This window comes from Acipenser ruthenus, chromosome 6 (assembly GCF_902713425.1).
Source record: "Acipenser ruthenus chromosome 6, fAciRut3.2 maternal haplotype, whole genome shotgun sequence".
Taxonomy (NCBI): domain Eukaryota; kingdom Metazoa; phylum Chordata; class Actinopteri; order Acipenseriformes; family Acipenseridae; genus Acipenser; species Acipenser ruthenus.
In genome coordinates this window covers 17,610,414-17,638,219 of record NC_081194.1, presented here as the reverse complement: position 1 = coordinate 17,638,219, position 27,806 = coordinate 17,610,414, and the positions used below count along the sequence as shown (strand labels likewise).

Below are 27,806 nucleotides of genomic sequence, written 5' to 3'. Positions count from 1 at the left end.
AAATAATACTTTCATACTAACTGTCATCTTGTAGCTACTGCACACATATTGTTCACCTGGTGTTTTGTCTAGTGCCAATTCACTGTGAACAGTGATATTTTTCTTGAGTCACATTGTGTCAAAACTATGAGGCAAAAAGTACTCCGGGGAATATAACAAATCTAATTTTAAAGGACACCATCAATCCGATGGTACATTAGTTTAGGACTATCATCACTGCCATCACAGTTGAAGAAGGCAACGTCAGATCTGTAAGCCAATGCAGGTATGATAATGTCTACTGCGTGCTATGTATAACCTAGACTTTTAATTGTTGAAAACAATTAAAAGTCTTAAGCATCTCTGTGTGTAAAAACAACATCACCCATCCCCAGTGCATTTCATTTGCATCCCTACACTATTGTGGGAAAATACTGTAATTTATACATACTTTGGAGCCAAAGTACACATTTCCTACCAGTCCTTATATTACTAAAACAGCTACTGGCATTCCTGAATTATACTGGTATGTCAAACAAGATATCATGCAAGAGCCTGAGAGGGTAGCATTCTCCTAAAAATAAATCTTCACTTTTTGTTTGTTTAAAAAAAAAAGTCAGATTCAGATTTCTTTGCAAAACGGATTAAAAAAAAAAAAAATTCTAAAACATTTGTAATTGTTAATTTATTTCAAAGATTAAATCAGAAAACAAAAAGCAAAAGCAGGTTTTGAATCTTATTTGACCAAAACCTGCTTTATTCTAAACAACTGCAAAAGGGACAGTATGTAATTTTTTTTTTTTTATTTACCCTTCTTTCAAGGCAAAACTAATAGTTTTGAAATGAAACCAATTACATTGATTTTATGGAGAAGCTCAAAGGGCATAGTACATTTAAATGGTCAGACTTTGTATTTTTGGTTGCTCCTTTTAATCCCATAGCCCCAATAACACATAATAACATCCAATGTTTTGTCATAATAGCTGGAAAACAGCTAGACTGTACACATATATAACAGTATGTGTATCAAAAACAAGAGATTACACTGTACCAAAGCATGGGGCCTTGGGCACAGATCATGTTTAATAAAAAGAGCTGTGCAGTTTATTAGGTTTATAAAATGGTTTTCATCATACCAATGGAATTACGACTCAAGAAAAATAAAATGTATTAAATATCCAGAATGAAGAATATTTGACTGTCAGTGATAACTATTTTAAAAAAAACCATTCCAGCAGTTCCAGCTGTTGTAATGATTTGAAATGACTCAGAGACTGCAGTAATGGTGTATGTAAGCAGAAAGACGAGAGGGTTAGCTATACTTTTCTACGATGAAACAGAAATCAATGATTTTAGAACAGTACAAAGCTAATATGATCTTATACTATATTAATCAACAAGCCCCTTATAAAAGTTCATCACAGTATTTGAGCAGATGTCCCATGCTTTTCCCATGGTTAAACTATGCATTTACCATAGATTGCCAGGTTTATTAATTTGATTTACCATACCTCACCTTTCTTTACAATGCTTACTTATGCTTTATCACACTGCTATGCTTTTATTATGATAAGCTTTTATAAAGGGGCCATTGACAGACTAGTTTAAGGGAATGAGAAACCTCCACCTCTCACTGTACTGAAGATTCTTCGACAGGACATACAGGTTAATTGGATTGACTTGACAGCTTACAAGTAGGGGCAGCTGTTTGCATAATTTCCTCTGCAAATCATCAGCACGATTGCATAGAACAACCACAATTACATCTTCATTTAGCACAGTGCTGCATTTATAGTTCCCTTTAGATGTATGGATTTAGTATTTCTGCTTTTCTGACAGGAGTGGGTAGAAGCATATTATTTCATTTTTACTTCTACTGTATTCAAAACAACATTTCTTGTTAATGGCAAAAGAAAAGCAAGACATATTAACTATTAAACATTAACTATAATTAGGTTACGTAATGTTTCCTTGCTGTGAATGACTTGCTATTCTTGTTTAATGGAAAAGATCCCCCAGGCAAGCAGCACCAGCCACACATGCATTTACGCTATTATATATATAAGCTTGATAAACTAGTTTGGTGCACCTGCTCATTCTTTGAAAGTACTGTCAGACTTGAATTACTATAATCCTCAAACTCTTTTGTTTGCTTGACATCAGATTAATGTGAACACGATGACTGCTGAACACTGAAATGCCTACATTTTATAATTCCACCTGTTTTTCCTAATACACTGTATATCGACTCTTGACGTCCATATAATTGATGGAGGTTTCCAAAGTAATGATGAAATTGCTTTTGTTACTGAAATAAACATTGTAGTTTTTTAAAGGAGGAATGAAAAACTACATCTCCCATAAGGCCATAGCTATCCAAGAACACTGATTGACTGGCAATCAGTTAAACTAATGCATCTGTTCGTAATTTAACAAGCCAGACAGGTATAAGGACAAGTTTCAAAGACAATAGCTCTGTGGGCAGGTAAGGAACTGTGCATAGACCTGAATGCGGTGGGCATTAAAAAAAAGTAGTATATTCAATCTGTGATGTGTATTTAAAGCCAGTAGACCAGAATAGCATCTGACTAAAGGTACAGTAGGGAACCTGTTAAGTTTAGTTAGCACTCCAAAACACGACCTAGGGTTTATTTTTGTTTTGCATTGTTTGTTAAAATATGCCGTGTTCCCAACGGAAAAGGGAAACCGCAGAAAGATAAACATACAGGTATCGTGTTAGGAAGCCAGAACTGTGTTCAAGGTTATACTGTAAATAAAGCTTTGTCACAATTTGTAATTATGTAAAAAGAAGTTTTACATAAATAATTGTATTACCCTACTTTTAGCAAACAATATATAATGCTAAATTGAAATCGCAAGCCCTTTTCTAAGTGTTACGTTTGAAATGTGTAATACTAATGAATTAATTGTTGTTTAATGAAATGGTATTCGTTTTTCTGTTGAATTGGTCTGACGTTAACAAATCCACAGTTTTAATCAACAATATATCTGCCTCGCACTCCCCATCTCTTCAAAGCCACTCAGCCACTTTTAGTTAGTACATTTGTAGAATTAATCAACTAGAATTAACACCTGCTCTTAATGTAACATTTCTTACAGTAATGATCCCTTATTTGTATAAATGTGTCTATTAATATTGATATTGATGTATTTTCTCACACATTGTTTTTATTCAACGTGAGCTCACACAGTTCAAAGAAATAAGACTGAAGGATGAAACAACAATCAAGTTCAAAGTTACTTTGCAGCTTGTAACTTTCTTTACCTAAAATCCATACCGTAACTTCTCTGATGTATTCACTAGATCCTGAAGTGTGTCACTTGGCAGTGCACACAGCTATACAAGTCCTTAACTATGCATTCCACTTGAACAGCTTCTCCAAGACAAAGAATTTATTTTGTAACATGGTTTTATTATTTTTTAGCCTTCTTATTTTTAATATCTTTTGGTTATTGTGTATGCTTATATACAGTAGTATTAACATATAGGGATATTAAAATATTTAAAACAGAACTAGATTAAAATTCAGTTGCTTTCCGGTACTTCACTGCCGGTGCTATTACAAATAATATATTTCCTTTCGTGCCTTCAACCCATTTACTGCATGGACTGCACTCGGGCTTTCTTGCCTGGTAGTTTAAAATGAGTTTAACAGATACAATTATCTAGTTGTGTACTTAAAATTTTGGCTTGGCTGTCTGCTATTTCACACACACGTGAATATCGTTCAAATAATGTAGACCTATATTTAAATGTCCATTTTAAATTTACAGCTTAGTAAAAAAAAAAACACATAACGTATACCACATTACACATAATCACATATTCTATGATCATATATGGTATAAGGAGATCTGATTCTATACTTAAAATTGCAATACTTTAAAATGCAATGGTGCAATACACATTCCGACTCCTTCCATGTCTTCAGTGTATACATTGATAATTTATATAGACATTTCAATGACCATTGCTGTTTTGTAATTCAGTGTTATTCCCCCCCAAAACATCAATGGTAAAAAAATGAACACACAAAATCGGTAGATAACTGTTAGTTTTGCACCAAAGAAAAAAAAAAAAAAAAGCAAATAGCTATGCATGACATGGTTCAAGTAGCAGCTCCCTGCGTTATGAAACGAGTAGGCAGACAACATAATAGTGAAGGAAACACGATATAGAGAAGTGGAATGATTTATTTTTGCGTAATCCCTTCTCACTATCTTACCTAGTTCTGCTTTTTAATTAGTAAAACGTGTGCTATCACCAAAGAGGTTAGAATGTGTATGCTTTAAAACAGCACACCTTGTTTTCCTGAATCGAGTGAATCAGAACCAGTGCCGTGTGATAATCACATCAAATTCTCCATGAAAATCTCAATTCTGAAAGAATACTATTTTTAGCATTTAAAAATGCATTGATTAAATGTTCACGTCACCAGCGGACAACTTGTTATATGAAATCCAGTTGAACTTGCTTACCTTAAATTATAAAACACATGGCATAGAGGGTTTTAAAAAAGCCTTAATTAATTACAGGGCACAGACAAGAGCTATATTTAACTATTGTTAACAGGGTAACAAACTTTAGTAAAAATACCCTCAATATTTATTTTTTGCCAAATTACCCTTTGTATTTTTTCATTATGAAAGTTTGTTTTTAAATTGGATATTTTTTATACCATTTTATTTTTACAATGGGAAAGTGACCTATATTTTATTTTTGTAACAATTAGTGTGCGAAGCACCCAGAAAACATTGTTTTTTTTTTTAAATTAACATTTAATCAACATAATAGGCTCTCTGTATTTATTTTTTTTGTTGTTTAATGAATGAGTATGAAATTACCTTGGTGCCCTTGAATTGGATTTATATTTTGCCTTTCTGCCCCCTAGAACTGTCTTGGTGCCCCAGAATCTTCACACCCAACGAAGGCAACATTGCCTTGCCCTTCAGATCTTAACTTCATGCACTGACATTCCATTACACCAGTGTAAATACTTTCCCTCTGAGTTATCTAAATTGCATTCCATAATGCATGTGCTCACCAGTATGAATGTATTCCAGCCGGCGTATTTTCCATTAAGATGCAGGAGAGAGAACGCATCTGGAAAGTGCAAGAGGATTATGTACAGACAACAGAAATGTGGTTACCTACTGCCAACTTTCCAAAGCACTGGCATTCTTTTGTGTTGTAAATATACTCATATATTTATGTTTGAAACCATTTCTGGAAGAACCTACATTGAAAACATAGTTAAACCTTAAAAGGGTCAAACATCTAGGATTTTTAACGATCATAATGTAGAACATCACACAAATTTACAAACCTTAACAACGGAAAAAATGTCAGGATGTTAAAGACAAGAAAAAATAAAGGTACGTTATTTAAACAGTTGTAGCAACATGTGGGGATGTGTAACGTTATATTTTTCAGAACCCCGCTAATCTTTAATACAGTATTTTATTAACAGTATGAAAGACTTGCTCATGGGCTGAAAAAAGCTGCACTATCCTTATTTTTTTCCCCACCTGCATTATAGCCCATGATGTTGATTTAAAAGTGAGTTCCGATGTTTCTTAAGAAAATACACAAAGCCCTTTTCTTCAATTAATAATAGGTTTATTATAATACATGCAGGTAATCATGTACCAAGCACAGAACAGACAGATTCAAAATTCTTACGACTTTACAAGATGTTAAATACCCCTTAACACAGGGTGGTTCGCCTCCCGTTTCTGGCATGTAACCAATGGTAAAGCAACCTGTTACTGGGTGTTACCCAGCCGAAGCCTGGATTTCAAAGGGTCCTTTGAAATTCAAAGTAACCAGATCTTATCCTGTTTCCCCAGACAGACAGGCAGTGTGTGAGATTACAGGGGGAGAGACAGTTTAGGACACTCCTTTTCACTATAACAAGAGAATTGTAAAATGGTTAAAAATGTCCGTGTTGTTGCATGGTCCGAGTGAGATACTTAAGCACGAAGAAACAGAAAAGTTCAAGTTTTCTTGGTACACACATACACAGAAATGAAAGAAGTGTGTGTGTAGCCCAATTGAGATGTGTTCAAAAGATGTGACGATATGTGTTCAGGTAGCCTTGTAAATGGCCTGTCTGCAAGAAATTACCATTTTTGTTAACCAGCTATTGTTGTGTTTATTATCTTGGGTGTGTCCGTTTTTTTTCCAGCTGCCAGTGCTGTTCCTTGGAGAAGGTGCCGTTGGTTAATTTAACCACCTTCTCAAGAATATGCAACTTCAGATGACCTTACCACTCGCTCCCACTTCCTCTGCTAATCCTTATGAACGAACAGCGTATAGGAGATTTGTGAATTTTGTCACTCAGGTGTATGGAATGCGTGCTGTAAACAGACAGATAATTTAAACCAAGCACAATAATATCTGCTGTTATTTCTCTTTTCCATGTTACAACAAAAGTGCTTCTAGTATTAAGAGTGACGTGAAAAACTGTTTTTGACTAATTGAAAATGTTGCTTATGATACAGAACAATAAAAATGATTACCAATTCATGTAGATATAAATTGCTGATATTTTGTTGCATGCCATTACGAATATCATATTTCAATGATAAACCTTCAGGAACATTTTTATTTACTTGTATTTATAATTGCCAACTTCAATTCTGTACAGCCAAACAATGCATTATAAACTAGAAAACTGGGGAAGTATTCAGGAAAAGGATCAGCTGCTCAGTCTTTTATTGTATTTTTTTTTTTTTAAGCAGTCAAGGAGACCTGTAATGAAAAGACCACAGTTGTCTATCTTGAAGTCAATACTGTATGTTCTAACATTCTTGTTATCATAGACAGTATGATGCAAATCATGCAGTAACAGCTGTCAGAGATGTGGCCAGACCATATTGACACACTTGCCACAACACTATACTGTCAACAATGGCAGTCAGGTAAGGTATTAAGTATTTGGAGACTGCAAGATGTTACAATTTAATAAAGCTCTTCTACACAGAATAAATCAAGTTGCAGTGTCCATCAAATCCTTGGACTCATTGGCTACATTTACAACAAAAACAGGTGTACAGTAGTACATCCACAACATCTAAAAAATCTAGAAAACTATAGTACAATGACGGTATGATGACATCAAAATTCTAGAAAAAGAATGCTCCATTCTGGATGCCAGAAGCCGTTGCAAACATAGGTACTGACAGACTGTCTGCAAAGTTGTCACTTAATTAAACTGGGAAAATTGGGGGTTGAAAGTTGGGAGTCTGTTCTCCAGAATAACCCATTTTCTTGTGAAACTGAGTAATTTAGTCTTGTTTACGGAAGCAGCTTCCAAGCAAATCAGAGAGTCAGGTTTTTCAGGTATCGATTCAGCAAAAATAATCAGTGAATAACAATATCCTTATATCACAGATTTAACTCATTACTCATTAATTTGCGACTTTCTCCCTAAGTACAGTAGCAGTTCTTTCACACTTTGCTAAAGAATGTCCTTTTCTTTGTTGCTTGTCATTCTCTGACTGGAGTTTTTGATTAATTAATTTCGGCCTTTTTTGGAAGACAATATGATCAACCAGGCATATTGTTTTAAAAGCTCTTGCAAATATGACACGTAATTAACAGCAAACACTGAGTCAGATTCAAAGCTATAATGTTCAGCACACTTATGCACATAATAAATGCAGTTGGCTGCACCTTTTTAAATCAGTTCTCTTATGTTGATGTATTTGCTGATATGCATGCTGGCAGAGTCTACTGCAAACTATACAGGTTTACTGCAGTCTGTCTTTGTGATAAAAAAAAATTACATATTTTAAAAAACTAAAAGCCAAGTCTAACACTAGAAGCCCCGCGGCGGTCATTTTGGTGTTTTTTGGTTTTAAAATGCAATTTTCTCCAGTCATGTAACACACATGGGGCTGTGCATCCATGTACCTTTCTGTCCATATGTATTAAATATTCTCACAAAGCATGAAATGCAGGAGAGCAGAAATAAAGGAGATATATTACATTATACCTAAAAGCCCTGGGAGCAGTCACATTGACGGCCACCAAAAAACAATTGTATTTTGATTATACAGAACGGTGTTCTACTTTATTATTTTTATTTACCAGTCTGCAATGTGTTTAGCTGTAATCAGCTTGCCAGCAGTGCTAATTTGGTCAGTTAATTAGCATCGGGACTAGTAAAAATAAATACCAGAGGCTGTGGAGTTTTACAACGCAACAAAATATGGAGTTGATGTTTTGGATCAGATGACATGGAAGTATTCCGTGAAAGCTGGCTCCCGATGGTGGTCTGTTCAGGTGTTTTACAATGTATTGGACCTAGCACCCATCAACTCCTGGGTACTTTACAAAGAATGCACGGAGAAGAATTTACCAAGGAGAGAATATATTTTACAGTTAGCACAGGAACGTCGCAAGAAGCATTTGGAACAGAGGGAGACTGCCAAGCGTGTACCCACAGATGAAGCTGGCAACCCCGCTGAGAGCCGCAAGAGACGCCAATGCCAGGTTGGCAAGTGCAATAAAAATAAAACTTTGGACAGCTGTGCCCTGTGCAGAAAGGCGACGTGCAGAAGCGCATTATCTGTGTTGATTGTGAACAGTCTTAGCCTCAAGGTAAAGGAATACCCTTTTGTCGAATAAAAGGAAAAATAAATTAGACTTTTTTTTATAACTTCTTGTGCTGTGCACTTCTGTAAAATGTTATTTTTATAAGTTTATTTCTTTATCTACGTTGTTCAGTTGCTTTTGCTCATCTGATAATAAACCGATTGCTGTTGAAAAGTTAAAAATGTATTGCTATCGTTTCAGTTTTATAAATAGGTATGTTGTAAACCGATGTCTGTTCAGATGTTTATTTATTTACATTTTCTTGTTTTGATTTGTAAAATAAATGTTTATATATATATATATATATTATATATATATATATATATAAAAAGCATTACAAGAGCCAATCCCTACAACCCATTTGTTTTTGAATTTATTGCTTTCACTCACTTTAAATCGAAAGCTACTTGTTTTTACTTACTCTCCTGAGCCTTTCTGAAGTCAAAATACAGTTGCGCTGTACTGATGAGTCCCAAAAAGTGCGAAACATGTATGCAGCTACTGTATTTTGACTTTTAAAACGCTGTGAATGTAGAAGCCGTTAGGCAACTTTCACGCAATTTGATTGGCTCTTGTAATACTTTATTTGCATATCTCCCTACAACCCATTTGTTTTTTAATTTATTGCTTTCACTCACCTTAACTCGAAAGCTACTTGTTCTTTTTTTTTTTTTATATATATATATATATATATATATATATATATATGCATGCGCTTTGGTTGTTCAAATGTTTGTGACGTACTCAATAAAAAAAAAAACTAATTACATCCGACGGTTTCTCCTTTCGTCATACTATTTACAGTGGCTTCTAGGTATGAGTATATCTCCGGTCCTTCTAGTGTTAACTCATTTTATTTCCTGTGTGCGTTCGTGCCTGCAAATCGATATTTCTTTTTTTCAATGACCCAATTAAAGTTTATTGTAACTTAAAAAGTATTATTGGTTCATTTCAAAATACAGAATGTATGGCCAATCAGAAACCAAAGTATTGCCATGCGGTCTAATTTGACAGGCCGTTACGTCTGGTGTGAGAATAAGAGTTTTTAGCTTTCAATCCAGTGAAAAAATATGGATTGTTGGCTCAATACTAGTGAAGGGTGATCAAGACGAAATACCGCCAGAGACTAAAAACACCAAAAATGTCTTTCGACTGAAGCTCTCTCCAATTTCCCTGCCATCATCAGTGATTTGTGTGGTAAAAAGCAGGGACATCCATCACACTGATACTAGGTAAGTGTTTGATTATTATTTAATTAGTATCAGTACTGTATGTTTTAGTCACCAAGAATTTTTTTTTGTAATTTTTTGTAATGAGGTCAGCTTTAGAGATGCGTGGATAGTGAACTTTTCTTTGCCTTCTTTTCTGTCATTTTATTATCAATAAAGATACATGATTGCCATTTGCTAACACGGAATAGTCCTATGTCATTTCTGATTGATTAAGGCTAGCACGGAGGCTTTGTTGATTTTAATTAATTAGTAATTACAATAAAATGACGTTGATGTTTCCAACAACTAGAAACCTGTTTGAGGGACTATTTTTAACCAAAAGTATATATTTTTTTCATTATAATACTGTCACTTTTATAATTGTATCCATCACACACTCCAAGGCTTGTGCATTTTGTTGTATCATGTTATTGTACAGACCTTTTTTTTCTGTTTTCATTTTATTATGTCTCTCCGATGGGGGTATACGGTGGACTACATTTTTTTGGAAAGGGGTATGCAGCTTAAAAAGATTGCAAACCCCTGTTCTAATGTGATTTGGTACAATGAATATCCTCTACTCAGTGATACACCAGCATCACTGACACATTTCCCAATATTTTCCCCAAAAGTGACAGTGAGTCCTTGGTTGTATCTACAGCTTTACAGTTTTATTGTTTTGTTATTCAGAAACAAAAGGTCAGTAAACTCTGTTGGCATATTTAAAACAAACAAAAATAAGAAATGGTGGTTGGTTCTGAAACAAACATATTGACCCCCTCACTGAAGAAAATGTCCCCCTAAAATTTTAAGAGGGGGCCACATTGACCCTCAGTCTGCAAGTCCTGGAGCAAACACTGAGGTTTATTACCACAGTTTGTTTGCTGTGCTTGGGAAAGGTGCATAACTGACATCACTGGAAGATCCCTGCACTATTGTTAGCAAGAAAATCTGTTTAAGAAAGACCGCACAAAATGCTAGTACAGAAAAACAAAGTTTTAATAGTAATAGTTTTTTTTCCTTTATGTCAAGGTATACAACTTTATTTCAAAGAACAGAGATTGGAAAAAGGCTTATGGTAAAATACCTCATTTTTAAGATGGTCACTTCAAACTGATAGCAGTAAGTTTTGTGGTGATAGGACATAAAATGCAGTATTAAGCCAAATGCAAATATTTTGTTGATACACAGAATTCAGAATAGGGACCTCGGCATGTCAAGTCACATCACATGTTTTATTAAAAACAGTAAAAAAAAAAAATTAAAAAAAACCCAGAATTTTTTTTAACTGAATGTTACATTTCCTGAAACAGGATCTGTTTTTTATTTAACTTTTTATTTAATTTTTTATTTAGGTGTGTTCAATTATTATGTTTCCCCTGATTTTCTCCCGGTTTGGAATGCGCAATCACTTTTACCCTCACCACAGCAATTCCCCACCTGGCTCCGATCCCACTACCAAGCGTGCTTCCTTTTTCAATCAGGAAGTCGACAGCGGATGTCAGAGAGCTACCGAAATCTGGAGGACAAAGGCCAGCTTTGTAGGTGTCAGCCTTTGAGCTCACTGGGCACCAGGCCAGCAAGGTTCGCTGTAGCGAGATGAGGAGAAACTGTCCCTGACAGTTTTGCCTCCCTAACCCACGTGAGCGCCAGGGCCAATGCGACACTCCCTTCGGAGTCCCCAGCGAAGACCAGCCTACTTCACACAGCCAGGACGCGAACCTGCGCTGTCTGACTTGCCCTGCGACCCCAGCAGCTGCAATTCTACCAGGTAAGCCACTCGGGGACCCCAGGATTTGCTTTAATACATTTAAAAACAAGATCATTAGCAGACTGAATGGGATGAATGTCTGCACGGTGTTGAAAATCAACTCAACTAGGTGACAGTAAATTGCCACTTATTACCTTTTCAATAAAAGAAACACTAAATAACAGAACATGACATCTACAGTATCATGGAATGATAATACATGTAAAAAAAGCTAAAGGAAAGCTAAATCAACTAACTTTGAAAAACAATTAACACCAAAGACACCAACCAAGCAACCATCTCTTCAGTCTGTAAAACACTCCATTAAGGTTAAGCCATGCAGTGGCCACCAAGCTCTTTCATTTGTATTATTAACTGGGGCTGAAAACTGTGGCCATTGGTTCTTTTAAGATACAGTCCCCATCGTGTGCCCCTGCCATACACCTTTCTAAATCTACTGGAAAATCTTCATTTTCTTGCAAACAGAAAAAGACAAACATTTCCTTATAACCACGAATGGAGGCTGATCTCAAATTTTTAACCAAATCTGTATAAAATAGCGATATTACAGGTCAGCTTAATATTTGACCTCCCGCTACAGGCCAAGTTGGTTGTTGTAAGCTCATTTTATCATTCTCTGTCCACCTCTTGGTGTTGACATACATCAATAGATTAGCTGAAAAATCTGGGAGGATTCAATTAGTACTTCCCAGGTCAAAGGTGAATTTAAGGAACACTGGTAGGTACTGAGTTACAATGATCTCATCCTATGAAACATTTGCAGACATACCTGTACAGTACATTTCTATATTCTGATTAAGCAAAAGGAAAAATATCAACTGCCCTGAAGTTCCCAACCAACCAACCATAGGAGGCTGTGTGGTCCAGTGGTTAAAGAAAAGGGCTTGTAATCAGGAGGTCCCCGGTTCAAATCCCAGCTCACTCACTGTGTGACCATGAGCAAGTCACTTAACCTCCTTGTGCTCCGTCTTTCGGGTGAGACATAATTGTAAGTGACTCTGCAGCTGATGCATAGTTCACACACCCTAGTCTCTGTAAGTCGCCTTAGGCGTCTGCTAAATAAACAAATAATAATAATAATAATCTTTCTACCAGATGAGAGGAATGTGGTGTAAAGAGTGCTGTAGAAGTGTTGAAGTTCACTATCAGTAAACACAATATTATATCCTGTAATAAATAGTATTAAACAGTACGGATCTATCCTTAGCTATTCAATCAAATATATGGATTCAATGACGTTGCGTCCAAAACTCCCTTTTGTAACGCAATATGGGGCCAACCATTGCAATACAACTGGTGGTGAGTTACTTATGGGTTCTCTTGCCGTACTGATGAAAGAATAACATAGTGTTTGCAATAACACTGTGGGTCCACACCTCTGGAGAGATCAGGCTATTGTTTGAAAACTTTTTTTTTTTTCTCACTTGGTAACTTGCAACTGCTGATAGTGATTCATACACACGAGTGTAATGCGAAATAGGAACATATCCCTACAACGCTTTACATTCTTTTGATCGCTCGGATACCTGCGGCCATAGTCAAACAGAGATACAATAAGCAGTCAGCATGTTAAAATGGCAGGTTTCTACACAAATACTGGTGCAGGTGTAATTAAGCTATGGATCTGGTCTTAATACAGCAGAGGCACCCCAAGTTAAATACTGGTCTGACACAGCCAGTGTGGCAGTGTTTCACAGTGAGCTCCTGTTCTACATAGACAACAACCATTAAAAAGTACCAGGTGGCTCACAATAAAGGAAAATTAAACACTTAAAGTTTTGCATTTTTTTGGCCATGGATTATTTTCATGGAACTCTGCAGGGTAGCTTTCAAAATATAAATGACTGGTATACAATTTTAAAAAGATAAGATACATCCTTCTGTGATACAAGAAACGTATTAACTGTAGGACAGCTCAAGGCTCAAAAGAGGATGGGTGGATCTGGAGCTCTCACTTTGCAAACTATTAAATCCTGAGAGTTAAACAGTTCAGAATGGTTGTACATGTATTCATTGCAGTTTCTGAAAACCTGCATGCAGACCGTCAGAACCATCGACAAAAAGGCCTGTACTACAGGTAAGAGGGTCAAAAACTCTCAAAACAATCAATGGTCATGACGGTGTTGCTGGCAGTTCTGACGCTTTTGACCAAAAATCTGCACATTTATACAATAAACAACAGAGAAGGTACTTGGTGGCACTCACCTGCATTATAAAAACGATCTAGCACATTGGTCTCACCAAAGTCGAGTTTTCCAAAGTGAAGAATTTCCAGCGTTGTGCCTCCGTTGTCACATGCCTCTTTCAAACACTGAAGAGCCATATTCTCTGCAGCATGCATTTGGGTCGTCTCATTTATGACATATGCCACCGTAATTGCTCTGTTTTTAGTTTTACCTACTGTCAAGAGGCCACCACTTGTTTTGGGGCAATTGAGAGTAGTCGGACTGCCACTGGCAGTAGGGTCTTGCCAGTACGTGCCAGCTGCAGCAACCGTGTTTGCATTGTTTGACTCACTATCTCCACAGGAGCATGCAGGTTCTCTGATACCATCTCCTGTAGAAGGCCAGAAAGAAGGTACTGAAAATGTGATCCCTTCGATGTCGTGGCTCATTTTTAAAAAACAGAGGACAAAAATACGATTTATACCTATTTCCAGAGAACAACCGCTCTCGTTTTAACACTTATCCGTGTTCAAAGTTTGCATTAATGTATGTTACGCATTTTGTGTCTAAAATGAGTTTATGCTGCTATGCTGCGTTTATCAACTGCTTTCTTTACCCGAATCGTTTGGTTCTGGCATGCAGGAAATACCGTGGTAACATGTCTTTAGTAGGCTTCAAGATTGCCAGATTGTGTCATCCATCCATGCACGTTACACACACAGTCAGAAGTGTGCCAAGTGCAACTTCAGCTGTTCAGTTTGTTTCATTTAATGACTGCCATGCAATTGTGCAATAACAAAATCCGAGCAACTGGTCTTCAATCTCAATTTACAATGTATTCCAAAAGTCCTTTTCGTTGAGAATGGCTTTAAAAGCTTTTATAAAAACAAATTTTCCTCCACGTTGTCACGCTATTTATTATCTCGTTTCTCCCTTAGTAATTTCAAACTTCACAGGATTGAAACGTGTTCCACTCCAGCAGCTTTTAGGTATTAATGTGATACTGTACTCCCTTCCGAAGCCATTTAGCCAGAAATCAACTGCTGTGTTACTCGATTTATTACATTTATGTAATCCACACAGGCCTATGTTATCAGGTTATAAAATATTAAACTTACAACTACAATAGCAGTCATCCAACCCTGTCTTACGCTCGCGCTGGTGTTGTCAGATAGACACACATAGACACACACACACACACACTTCACACAGGCTCAGCTTTACTTGAGGCGGGTACATTACCAAAAAAGGAATGGGGCCTGGCCTGGGCTCTTAAAGCTGAACTACAGGTCTTGTTTACGCAAAACTACGGATAGTAAAGTAGGAAAGAACCCCTGCTTAACATTTTTTTAATGTAATATATAATTTGTAGATTTATGCAAATATTTCGATAGCGCATGCATCACGAACTTAGACAAATGTATTCTATAATAAGGCCAGGGTCGTCCAACAATCACGTACCAGTTTACATTGAAATCTGCTTGCATCTTCATCACTCTGTTAAAGCTAACTAGGCATGCAGCAGTAGGAAGGTATATATGAGGGTATTTAAAAGAAACAGAATCAAATGCACTTAATATTATACCTGTACATAAAACATCTTAGAGGTGATATTTTGTTTTCCGGTGTTTTCATTTGTTTCCATTCTTATGAAATTTGCATTACTTGAAAATATGCTTTCCATTTGCTGGGATTGGAGGTCATAGAGTGACATTGTAAGTATAGTCTAAAGTGGAATGGCACGCCTAGGAATGTTGTGCCTCAACCACAGGCATGCATAACATTGAGCTGCAAACGCTATTCACAAACCTAGTCAATATTTTGAAACACTGTAGGTGAAACAGATAATTAAAAAGAAGCAAAATGTTTTTTTGTTTTTTTTTTCTTTGAAGTGTTTACCTTAAATTATGAGAGAGATCAGACAGCTATAAATTAAAAACGCTCTAGACCAGGGGTGGGCAATTCCGGTCCTGGAGGGCCGGTGTCCCTCCTGGCTTTTGTTCTTACTGTGCCCTAAATTACTTAATATGACCAATTATTACCAATTATTGGTGTAATTAAGTAATTTAGAGCACAGTTGGAACAAAAGCCAGGAGGGACACCTGGAATTGCCCACCCCTGCTCTAGACACATCCTATTCAAGGTCAGTGAGGGCCCATATAGTCATTACCCTGTCATCTATCCTTCATCACTACAGACAACGAGTAGCAAATAACTTGAGGACATTTTTACAAAAGAACCTGAAATCAACTGTCACAAGTTTCTCAGTGCATCCACTTATTAAAGTAGCATTCTGGGAGTAACAACTAATTAAACTTTTTATGTTAGATAAATGGAAACATTCTTAGAACAAATACCAACTTTTACAGTGTATATCCAAATAAGCTGTTTCACCTGTTGCTTGCTACCAGGAATCAATAAGAAAAGGACAGCAAACATGTGCAAAATATAACTATTTAAAATTTGATAAATCAGGGTTTATTCAATTTATCTGAAAAAAAAATCTTTCAAATGACAAAGCGCCCTATTTGAATTATTTTAGGCAGTGGTGACATTTTTATCTGCCACTGCTCAGATCTATTAAATAGACTGCACATGGTTCTTGGCAAGATACATTTGAAAAATAGGGTCTCAAAATGACTCGCTTGACTGTACTGAATACAGATGTTTCCAAGGAAATATTGGTGCTGGATATTAAAACAAATTCTGTATACACCTACTGGCAAATCATGACATGGCTTTTTAACACCAGTCAGAACATTGAGGATTTAAAGGTGTTCGTATACATGCTCTTGTTATATACAAATATATCACTTTTTTTAATAATACAAAAACCATATACAGTATATTTATTTTTTTTCTATCGTAAGCCAGCTTTTGAAGCATAATTGTGTTTTTGGGGTTATTTTTCACAGAAATACCAAATCATGCTGTACATAAACCAATAATTTCATTCAATGTACTTTGATTGATTGATCGATTGTTTAATTAATTAAATAGAGCCCATCAAGTTTATTGAAGTTTACAGTAAAACAAATATTTGTCTTATTATTTCCAGGACACCACTTGTAAAACAAACAAAAAAAAATAGATTTAGGTATATACATACCAAAATGTGTTTATAATATATTGTGCAGTATGTTTAATTCTTAAACACTTGATTTACAGCGTAGCAATGCTGATAAACAGTATTTTTTGCAAGAAATAAATAATTAATTTTTAATTGTAATGTAATTGCCCTAACGGTCTTATATGGTCTGTTGCTCCATATGATGCATATTGTATATTGAGGACTTCGTACTGCAACAGGAATGTAAACAGACCTAGAGGGCAAGGATGGGTATTTGGAAATATGATTGTGTCTGATACATATGGGCTAGCAAAGCCTGCAATTCTTTTAAGGACAATCTTAACATTATTAAGTGCCGAAATCACATGATTAGGTTAATCTGGCTACCTTTTTAAGAAGCTAATCGTGTTAACACACCATAATGTCACTGCCCACGCTGCAAACAGACGTCATACTCTAATAGATGACAGGATTGTTTGTTTAAAAAAAAAAAAAAAAAAACTTTACTCAAACTATTATTTCTGGTAACTTAAATAATAAATTAATAATTTAACATAAATGAAGCTACATTTAAACCTGAATTACAAATGCCACTGTACTGAATAAGAAGCACTGAGGTTTCCAACAATAGACATATTGAATATATCCATCTCCAGTAATGCCAGTGTAAGCTTCATTTCTGTACACTAACTAAATGTATTTTTTTATATTGTAGAGGAAGACCACTATAACTGCACTTTCACATTTATAATCAAGGTGAATCTAACCATTATTTTGTTGAAATAGCATTGCTCTTTTTCTATCAGTTTCCTCAGTGAACATACAAGATATTTAATGAAAGGCATCCTTTGCTTTGCTGCCACCTAGTAAGAAAATAGATACATTGCAAGAGTGTGGCCTTTTTACCAGGTGCAATCTTATGTGGGGTTTTCCTTTGCAAGTTTCTTGGAGTTAATCTAGAATCAGTACTGTTGTTTCTTTTGGCAGTAGAATGTAATCTGAATTGAGTTATTGGCATACGTGGCTGTCAGGTATTTCTACTATCAGGGAAATTTTTAAGTTAAGGAATTAAAAAATGGTACAAAAAATAAATAAAAACAAACATGACATGACATGTAGGTTTGTGTTTACATGCAAGGATCTTCATATTTGCATTTACAGGTTTGCTGTTATCTTTATCAATATTTCAGTTGCAACAAAATTAGAAAGTTGCTAAAATGCATCACATTGCTAAACACCATAATGTAAACCAGTGTAACAGTACTTAATACATTTGTAAGGATTGGAGGTGGTTTCCAATGAGCAGATAGACAAGACAAATGTGTATTAACTTACAAAACACAAAACAAGCTTCTGTTCCTTTAAATCTGGGTTCCTCGTCTGCCCAAATGTATAATGCTCATCATCAACAGACTGGTTTACATTTTTAAGGCTACCACACAACAAACGTGATGCAAGAACACTTATGGTGAAAAAATCATGCACCACAGATAAAATGCCTGCTTTTGATAATTTGTATTTTGTTACAACCATTGACACATTTCCTTTGTATTAAAATCACTTTAGATTTAAATCCATTTTTGTGGAACAGCGTTTATTAATATATATATTTTAATATGAAAGTATTAAGGTAAAAGAAACAACTAGATACATTATAGAGCAAAAAAGAAGTCAGGCTTCAGTAGATTAAAAACTTTATACAGAAACTGAAAATATTTCCTGTTCATACACAAAAGAATCATCACTTGTTTTTACCACTACCATGTACACACATCAATTAACATACAGTACTATACCAGGCATCTTCAGGCAACTTCATCATCTACAGAACATTATAAGTAAAAGCGAGTTTGACTAAGAGCAGTTAAAACTTATAGTATATATTTGCTTATATGAATAAAGTCCAGTACATAGTAAGTATGATAAATAGATGAGAATGAATTCAAATAAGAGCAATTACAAAAAATGTGAGTATGGTTACCTATAGGAGTCAAATCAAATACAAGATACAGTAAGTAATTATAGTTAGGAGCAGTATTTGAATGCGGCAAGGTATGGAGCAGTTCAGTGCAAGTACAAGCTGATGCAAGTACTGGTACAATTCGGTGCCATACAGTCCAGTATAGTCGAGAGTTGTGAGGTTTACAGATGCTGTCTGAACAGGTTTGTCTTGAGGAAATGCCAGAAGGTGGTCAGGGACTGAGCAGTCCTGATATCCATGGGTAGGTTACTCCACCATTGAGGGGAAAGGGTGGAGGAGCGGAGGGGGTGAGAGGGGGTGTAGGGAGAAATGATAGCCTGGAGATAGGAGGGAGCAGAAAGGTCAAGACAGCGATAGGCGAGTACAAGAGTTTTGAAGTGGATGTGAGCAGCATTAGGGAGCCAGAGCAGGGAAAAGACAAGGCGAGCAGCAGAGTTTTGGATGAGCTGGAGTGGACGGGGAGCAGAGGTAGGAAGGTTGGCCTGGAGGGAGTTGCAGTAGTAGTGCATTACTGTTCGTTAACAGGAGTTGTCTGTATTTAATATAAAACTAATTAGTTACATGTAGAGTAAAATGTTAGTTTACAAAACACGTACTTTCATATCCAAAGAAAAAAAACATATGGGCATGCGCAGCACAAGGGGCAAATAGTCTGGGCATGCACAGTGCTAGGGGCAAATAGTCTGGGCATGCGCAGTGCAAGGGGCAAATAGTCTGGGCATGCACAGTGCTAGGAGCAAATAGTCTTCATAAAAATTGTTTAAATGGTATATGGATATATGGAAAATAAAATGTGACATACATACCAATTGTATTGGCCTTGCAAAGCCTATCAAGAAACCCTATATTTGGTTTATCCTCTCGAGCATTCAGAATAAACAAGGTAGCATCATTGAGGCACATTTGAAAGTATATATAGTGTACCTCAAAGGGAAAGTGCAAGTTATCCAGGTGAAGGGGTGTTCTTAGAAAGCCAAATTTACAGTTAGGACTGATTGTACAATCTGTTGAACTGCAACACTGCATGCTTGTAATCCTGCAGCACAGGTGATCCACACTGTCCCAAGAGAGTTTCCTTGACCTGAAAATATCAGCCAAAAAATGAAACAGCCCACCTGCAATACACAGTTGTTTCTAAGTATGCCCACTTTTTTAGAAGCGAATAGCTTGCTCACACCTTCATTAGTAGCGAGATGGCTAAATGTCTCCCAGCGAAAAGCTCTCAGAAACATGTTCCCTTCTGAACCCAGTTTTCTTAAGAATCCTAAGGAGATCCCGTCTGAACTTCTTCCACATTATGGGGTACAAAATGGGGTTGATGCAGCAGTGTAGAAAGCACAGGATCTCTGCAATCAACAGGGCAGCATTGATGTAAACCCGAACACGGCACGTCTCACTGATAATGTGCAGCATCATTAAGGTGTCGACCAAGATGACTAAGTTGTATGGACACCAAGCGATGATGAATACCAGCAGCAGTGCGAAGATGAGAGGTTTTTTCTGGTTGTTTTCAGCCTGGGGTAGTTGTGTTTGGGCTTGGTTCCTGAAGCAATTGTTTAAAAATAGGTCAAAGAATAAAATGACCAGCGGCATAAAAAAATGAACCACAGGCCTGAAGAAGCAGACAGGGACTTGCCACATCTCTATGTCTTCATGTCCTGCATTCTCAGGACAATAAAGAATGTTACCTAGTGCCAAGGGGAAAACCTTCTTATAGAGCAGGTCGGACAGGGAAAGGTAGATTGCCACCAGCCAGACCAATGCGCATACGACTCTGTAGTTCGTCAGGTTAATGGTGTCGACACGGATACAAACTAACAGCAGGATTCCACTGTAGAAGTTCAACTGCTGCAGTGTCTGGCTCACAGAGTCACTGAAAATCCATTCAGAGCTGCCATAGACTGCCCAGAAGAGCACTGTGAGGGCAAGAATAAGGTCAGCAACAGCCAAGTTTACCAGGTACACATCAGTAGAGGATATTCTCTGCTGCCTGTGTCTAATCACCAGCACCACAATGGTGTTCCCTACTAGACTCAAGATGAACACTAGTGAGTAGAGACTCACCAGAACCTTACTGTTGATGCCAAGAACTAATTCAAGGCAGGGAGAGGTGCTTGGATCGAAATCAAAATATGTGTCATTAAAGGTGAAATTTACAAAGAGATCCTCTAGATCATTGGAATCCAAGCTGGACATCTTGGCTTTCTGAAACAAAACACAAGAAGCACAGCTTTTTATTGCATCCAGGCTGATATTTGGATTCTACTCTTATGTTCAACATTATCTGTCCTACCTCAGAGATCTGATTGCAAGTTATTTTAGTCCTAATGAGCTCATGTGAAATTCACATCCCAGGGGCACCTGTATTTTAGATATCTTCCAAGATGTAAAGTCACATTCCCATTGCACCCTTACCTTGTTAGCCAAAATTGTATATCATTAAAATGTACCTTCAGTTTTCTGATTTCAATCTGCCTGTTGACTTTGTTTTGTGTCACAGCATCCCGGGCAAGGCAGGTCTGCGCACTTTTAAGAAATCACAAATAACAAAGCAAACAAAACACATGAACAAAACTTGACAAGTAAAACTCTTCAAAATAACTCTTCAAAATAACTCTTCAAAATAACTCTCCTCCTCTCCTCCTCCTCCTCCTCTCCCACTCTCCACTCTCGCCAGGGGCACCATGGTTCAATCAATCATCCAATCACCACCTGGCCACATTCCACACTTTCAATCAAACAATTAATCATTTAATCTAACAATATGATGAGCATATTTTATAAAAAAAAAAAAAATAGGAAAATCAATCTGATTAAATTGCTAAATTTCAGATGACAATTAAGCTATATCAAGAACGCCTTGCTGCAGTTGGTAAAGTAAATAAAGTCGGAGCAGGTATTAATGGGAGTTGAATACGTTTTTATTTTCTCCCAAACAATCTTTATTGGCAGCACAGACATCACAGAAGAACGTTAAGTAGGTAAACAGTGTCAAACATACCCAAACTTGTATTTGGATATGTAGCAGAGCAGAAGGAAGCCCTGCACATAATAAAAGAGGGCAGGGCAAAGTCCTGCATATCAAAAGAAATGTGTTTTGTGTTTAGTTAAAACACGCCGTTTTGTTTATTATTATTGGTTTAAATGTGGTCTGGCAGATGTGGTGTTAGTAGCTCGTCTCTGCCAGGCAGCTCGTGAGAATATGGCTGGTGCTGTTTATTGAATTGTTGTTTGAGTGTTTGTAATTTAAATGTAGTCACATGTATATAAGCCTGCAGCTTTTGTTGTTCGGTGTGAAGTGTTCAGGAAGTGGAGAATGAGAGCGAACGGAGAATCAAAAGCAACATCCAAAAAAGTAAAACTGAAACTAAAACAACTGTTACGCGTGTAGAAAGGAAGCACGGTGTTTGTTTTGGGTGTCAGTTTTGTATGCGAGATTTGTTTTTGTTTAAACTTTTACTTTGCTCTGTGAGTGTTGTTTTTCTAAAAATATTTACTTTTTTATTTTTGTTGCAATAAAAACGGCGCAAAAACGCGCCTTTCACCTGAGTACCTACCTGTGTGTTGTCTGTCAGCTTCTGGTCTGGGTACTTCACTCTCGGCTACCCTGTTACAGGATATATAATGCATAATTTCAGCAGTAATCAAAAATCATGTTTTTTGTATAAATACATGAAAATCAATCACTTATAGAAAGTAATGTGTTTTATATTTGTATGCAATCCAATTGTATAAAGTAAAAAAATAGACAGATTCTGTTGTTTTTTTCAGTGCCTGTTTCCACAATTCTGTACATGGCTTCTTCCTTCCTTCCTTCAGCTGTTCTCACAAACATGTTCAGATAACATTCTACAATGAAATTCTATATTATCATGCTCCATTACATTTTTGGACTGCAATAAACAAGTATTAACAACTCATACAGATTGTACTGTTGACACTAAATAGGTTACCATATTTAATATAGCACATTATAATATTGAGAATGTAGACATATTACCTGAAATTTCCTTTAGAAACATTCAACAGGAGTGGCATCAGACAACTTTTTATTTTTTTAGTTAAAGAAATGTGTCTTTTTACTAGTGCCTTATGGGTGTGGTTATCATAAGATAACCAAACCACATAAGTTGTTGTGCCTTATTGATAAATTAATCAACGCCCCCAGCTTTAACATTTATCACTTAGGTCTATAGTTACCAGGCGTTATTAACTAATCTTTTTCAACCACACAGGTTGCTTCTGCAAGGACTCCTAAATGCGAAATGTCTGAAGTAAGTAAGTAAGTAAATGGGAAATATCTATCCAAAAACCCAGTTTCAACAATAGTGAATGCTAGAGAACCAGGGTTACGGTAAGTAACCTAATGTCCCCTTTCAATTTGAAGACAACTACCAATGTCATTATGTATGGGAAGCACTAGCACTGCCTAACCCAGCCTAACTAACAAAAAGCTACTGTAGCTAACTAAATAGTTCCATAACAGTTGTGCAGCTTTGAAACATGTATTTGAATTTTAAAACATAATATCTGGTACTGCCCTAGGTTAAAAATGTCTCTTTTTACAAGCCATTCTTTTAGACTGTCTTGCGCTTTCTGGGTCATTTCATTTGGTATATTCACTAACATGCTTTCAGCTAGTAACAAGCTTTGATCCAGAAGACATGGCTGAGGTGAAATGACCCAAGAAGTGTGCAAGTGCAAACAGATAACCAGAGAATAAGGCATTGACATTGGGAGCTTCCTTTAACCTTAAGTAGTACTAGATGTTTCAAAATGAAAATACATGTTTGCTATAGCATGTGTTTCTTTCAAAACTACACATTTCAGTCCTTTGCCGCTGATGGAATTATTTGGTTCACTGCAATTCCTTTAGCACAGTGATAAATGTATCGTGAAGATGGCCCTTGCTCTTTTCAGTTTACCTCAATAAATGGGTGTTATGCAATGGTGACTGCCAAGAGAGTATGTCACCTTAATCTTCTTTCAAAAAAAGAAATGACACACTCCTTCCTGTTACACAGGAAAACAACTGCCCACATTCCCTTAGCCAGCATTGGGATCAACACCCTCTGGTCTGCTAGCAATATTTGTTTTATAAGACGGCATTATCACTCCCTTTACATTTTGTTCAAAAACACTGATCTTTCACATTCATTTTCATTAAATAAAATATACTCAAAATTGGATGATAAGAGCATAGTATGTCAGAAGAGCATGCAAACTCTTATTGGTATGACCCACACACACGACTGCACAGATTTCCCAGCATGACAAAGGTGTCTTATCAATGCAGTTTTATGTGGTTATTATTTGACATACATTTTCTGAAAATGGCGAGGAGCATTCAGAATATCAGCATTGATAAAGCTACATGTAGAATATCTGCATACATTTTAGATCTTACGTGTTAACCACTGTGAACACATACTGTAGCAAGACCAATACTTAAACGAACAGACTTTATATGAACTGATTCATAATACCTTGGACAAATGGAAATAGATACTCTCACTTCAATGAAATAAGGAACTGAGAATAAATTAATTGCAGGCGGTTTTAAGTTCATGTATTATGCTACTATATCATGAATTATGCATTTTTCACTGTATTTAATGTATTATGCATTTTTTTTTTACAGTAAGTCATGTATTATGCATTTCTCTGTATTTAAAGTATTATGGATTTTCTTGCTGTTACTGCATCTTGTAAAGCGCTTTGTGATGGTGGTCCACTATGAAAGGCACCATATAAAATAGATAGATAGATAGATTGATTGATAATATTCCTTGTGGTGGAAGCATATTTGAACATTGCGTGATTATCCATTGTCATTATTAAAACAACCACAAGGAGGCAGGCAAAGATAACTAAAAAGCATAGCAAAGTGAAATAAAGCATCGTGATTGCACGACAGTAAGGTACAGAGAGGTATGCTAAAGCATATTGCAAACCATGGTAAACTATGGTAAACACAAAGCATAACCATGGTAAAAGTGTATACTTACAGTCCAAATAAATATGAAGGTAAACCTTTATAAGGAATATAACTTGTTTTAAGTTTATCCTGTCAAACACATGAACCCTTGTTCTTTCCAGTGGTGTTTTCTAGTGGTGTGAAAAAAGAACAGTCATTTTCATTTATTTCTTTTTTTATAAAAAAAATATCCTTCAGAAAAATGTACAGTGCCTTGCGAAAGTATTCGGCCCCCTTGAACTTTGCGACCTTTTGCCACATTTCAGGCTTCAAACATAAAGATATGAAACTGTAATTTTTTGTGAAGAATCAACAACAAGTGGGACACAATCATGAAGTGGAACGAAATTTATTGGATATTTCAAACTTTTTTAACAAATAAAAAACTGAAAAATTGGGCGTGCAAAATTATTCAGCCCCCTTAAGTTAATACTTTGTAGCGCCACCTTTTGCTGCGATTACAGCTGTAAGTCGCTTGGGGTATGTCTCTATCAGTTTTGCACATCGAGAGACTGAAATTTTTGCCCATTCCTCCTTGCAAAACAGCTCGAGCTCAGTGAGGTTGGATGGAGAGCATTTGTGAACAGCAGTTTTCAGTTCTTTCCACAGATTCTCGATTGGGTTCAGGTCTGGACTTTGACTTGGCCATTCTAACACCTGGATATGTTTATTTGTGAACCATTCCATTGTAGAATTTGCTTTATGTTTTGGATCACTGTCTTGTTGGAAGACAAATCTCCGTCCCAGTCTCAGGTCTTTTGCAGACTTCATCAGGTTTTCTTCCAGAATGGTCCTGTATTTGGCTCCATCCATCTTCCCATCAATTTTAACCATCTTCCCTGTCCCTGCTGAAGAAAAGCAGGCCCAAACCATGATGTTGCCACCACCATGTTTGACAGTGGGGATGGTGTGTTCAGGGTGATGAGCTGTGTTGCTTTTACACCAAACATAACGTTTTGCATTGTTGCCAAAAAGTTCGATTTTGGTTTCATCTGACCAGAGCACCTTCTTCCACATGTTTGGTGTGTCTCCCAGGTGGCTTGTGGCAAACTGTAAACGACACTTTTTATGGATATCTTTAAGAAATGGCTTTCTTCTTGCCACTCTTCCATAAAGGCCAAATTTGTGCAGTATACGACTGATTGTTGTCCTATGGACAGAGTCTCCCACCTCAGCTGTAGATCTCTGCAGTTCATCCAGAGTGATCATGGGCCTCTTGGCTGCATCTCTGATCAGTCTTCTCCTTGTATGAGCTGAAAGTTTAGAGGGACGGCCAGGTCTTGGTAGATTTGCAGTGGTCTGATACTCCTTCCATTTCAATATTATCGCTTGCACAGTGCTCCTTGGGATGTTTAAAGCTTGGGAAATCTTTTTGTATCCAAATCCGGCTTTAAACTTCTCCACAACAGTATCTCGGACCTGCCTGGTGTGTTCCTTGTTCTTCATGATGCTCTCTGCGCTTTAAACGTACCTCTGAGACTCACAGTGCAGGTGCATTTATACGGAGACTTGATTACACACAGGTGGATTCTATTTATCATCATTAGTCATTTAGGTCAACATTGGATCATTCAGAGATCCTCACTGAACTTCTGGAGAGAGTTTGCTGCACTGAAAGTAAAGGGGCTGAATAATTTTGCACGCCCAATTTTTCAGTTTTTTATTTGTTAAAAAAGTTTGAAATATCCAATAAATTTCGTTCCACTTCATGATTGTGTCCCACTTGTTGTTGATTCTTCACAAAAAATTACAGTTTCATATCTTTATGTTTGAAGCCTGAAATGTGGCAAAAGGTCGCAAAGTTCAAGGGGGCCGAATACTTTCGCAAGGCACTGTATGTACATTGAAGTATTCTACAGAAATCAAAAGTTGTAAATTAACCTATTTATTTAGTACTTTGAACTCTAGAATGTCAGAAAGAATCTGGAATACCCACATATACTTACATATGCCTGCTAAGTGTGAGTTGTCTGTGTTTTAATTAATCATATTACTGCTCCATTTTGTGTCCAATACCTTTTTGTAACAGGCGGGGTTTTATGTGCAACATACTTCTAAAGCTTGAATAAAGTTAACTTGTCTTAAAATCACATGTTACGGTTTCAACACTGCAATGTCATATTTATCCAGTACAAAACCACTCACATTTTAGTACTACATATATACAGCTATGGCCAAAAGTTTTACATCACCCTATAGAATTAAATAATTTTGCTTCATAAAGTCGAATTAAATCTGCTGAATAAAGTTACATTAACATTGACTTACATACCGCTTTGTAGTTTTCCACATACTTAATTCACTGGACATGATCGAGGGCTGCATAGAGGAAGAGACCCCGGGAATTGATAATAGAAGATATGTGCTTATAACTTAGAGAAGAGGAAGGAGATTCCCCTTGGCTCACTGAGAGCCACCCTCGCGGAGGTGAGGCCGAACCGTTCGTTCTCCAAGGCTGGGAAGCAACCGATACTTCCCCCAAGGGGGATCTAGAGGAGAGAAATGGGAAGGTGACAGTGATAGTTAAATTTGGCCGGGGGTCCCCCTTGACCTGCGGAGAACCTTCCTCGCTGAGGACGAAGCCAGCGGCGGCTGGGCTTCTAAGGTAGGGAAGTGAGCTTCACTTACCCCCAAGAGGGAGACTGTTGCAGAGGAAGCCGTAGTTGCATAGGTGGAATAGCTGAATGAAGAGGAAAGTGTAATGGGGGAGGATGGTGGAAAAAAAAACTGTAAAATAGAGCAAACTCAAGGCTTGGGGTTTAAATAGGGGATTAGCAGATGTTATTGGTAGGAAGGAAGTAGGGGGAGGAGTCCTCGTTCATGCACCCCGAATAACACACAAGTGTATAACAAAAAACTGACAAAAATGTGACCTTTCACATATCTAACATGAAATACTGTACTACTACTTTGTGATATAATTTGATAGTTTCTTTCATTGCATGATGTTAAATAAAATATCTTAATTATGCTCTAACAGGGGGATGTTACCTGCATGGGTAGTCACTGAATAATAATAATAATGAGTC

General features: G+C 36.8%; 2 protein-coding genes across 3 annotated transcripts in view; both read right to left on the bottom strand.

Moving 5' to 3' along the window:
• The window catches only part of LOC117410928 (mitogen-activated protein kinase kinase kinase 5-like), a 70,442-nt gene extending 55,496 nt beyond the window's left edge, over positions 1-14,946 (bottom strand). Inside the window, exon 1 of the mRNA XM_034017889.3 lies at positions 13,790-14,946. Coding sequence (XP_033873780.3) covers positions 13,790-14,198 — 409 coding nt within the window. The 5' untranslated portion in view covers positions 14,199-14,946. The remainder of the gene's footprint in view (positions 1-13,789) is intronic.
• Positions 14,947-17,346: 2,400 nt separating this feature from the next.
• LOC117410910 (C-X-C chemokine receptor type 1-like) lies at positions 17,347-22,917 on the bottom strand. 2 transcript variants are annotated; one of them, XM_059025148.1, is made up of 4 exons: positions 22,801-22,917; positions 22,358-22,407; positions 21,251-21,319; positions 17,347-21,005 (listed from the first exon to the last, which is right to left on the bottom strand). In XM_059025148.1, the coding sequence occupies exon 4, from the start codon at positions 20,994-20,996 to the stop codon at positions 19,998-20,000; it is 999 nt and encodes a 332-aa protein (XP_058881131.1). In that variant the 5' UTR covers positions 20,997-21,005; positions 21,251-21,319; positions 22,358-22,407; positions 22,801-22,917; the 3' UTR covers positions 17,347-19,997. The 2 variants fall into 2 exon arrangements, with proteins under 2 accessions (XP_058881131.1, XP_033873746.2); XM_034017855.3 differs by having other exon boundaries at positions 21,251-21,326; positions 22,801-22,916.
• Positions 22,918-27,806: the final 4,889 nt, after the last annotated feature.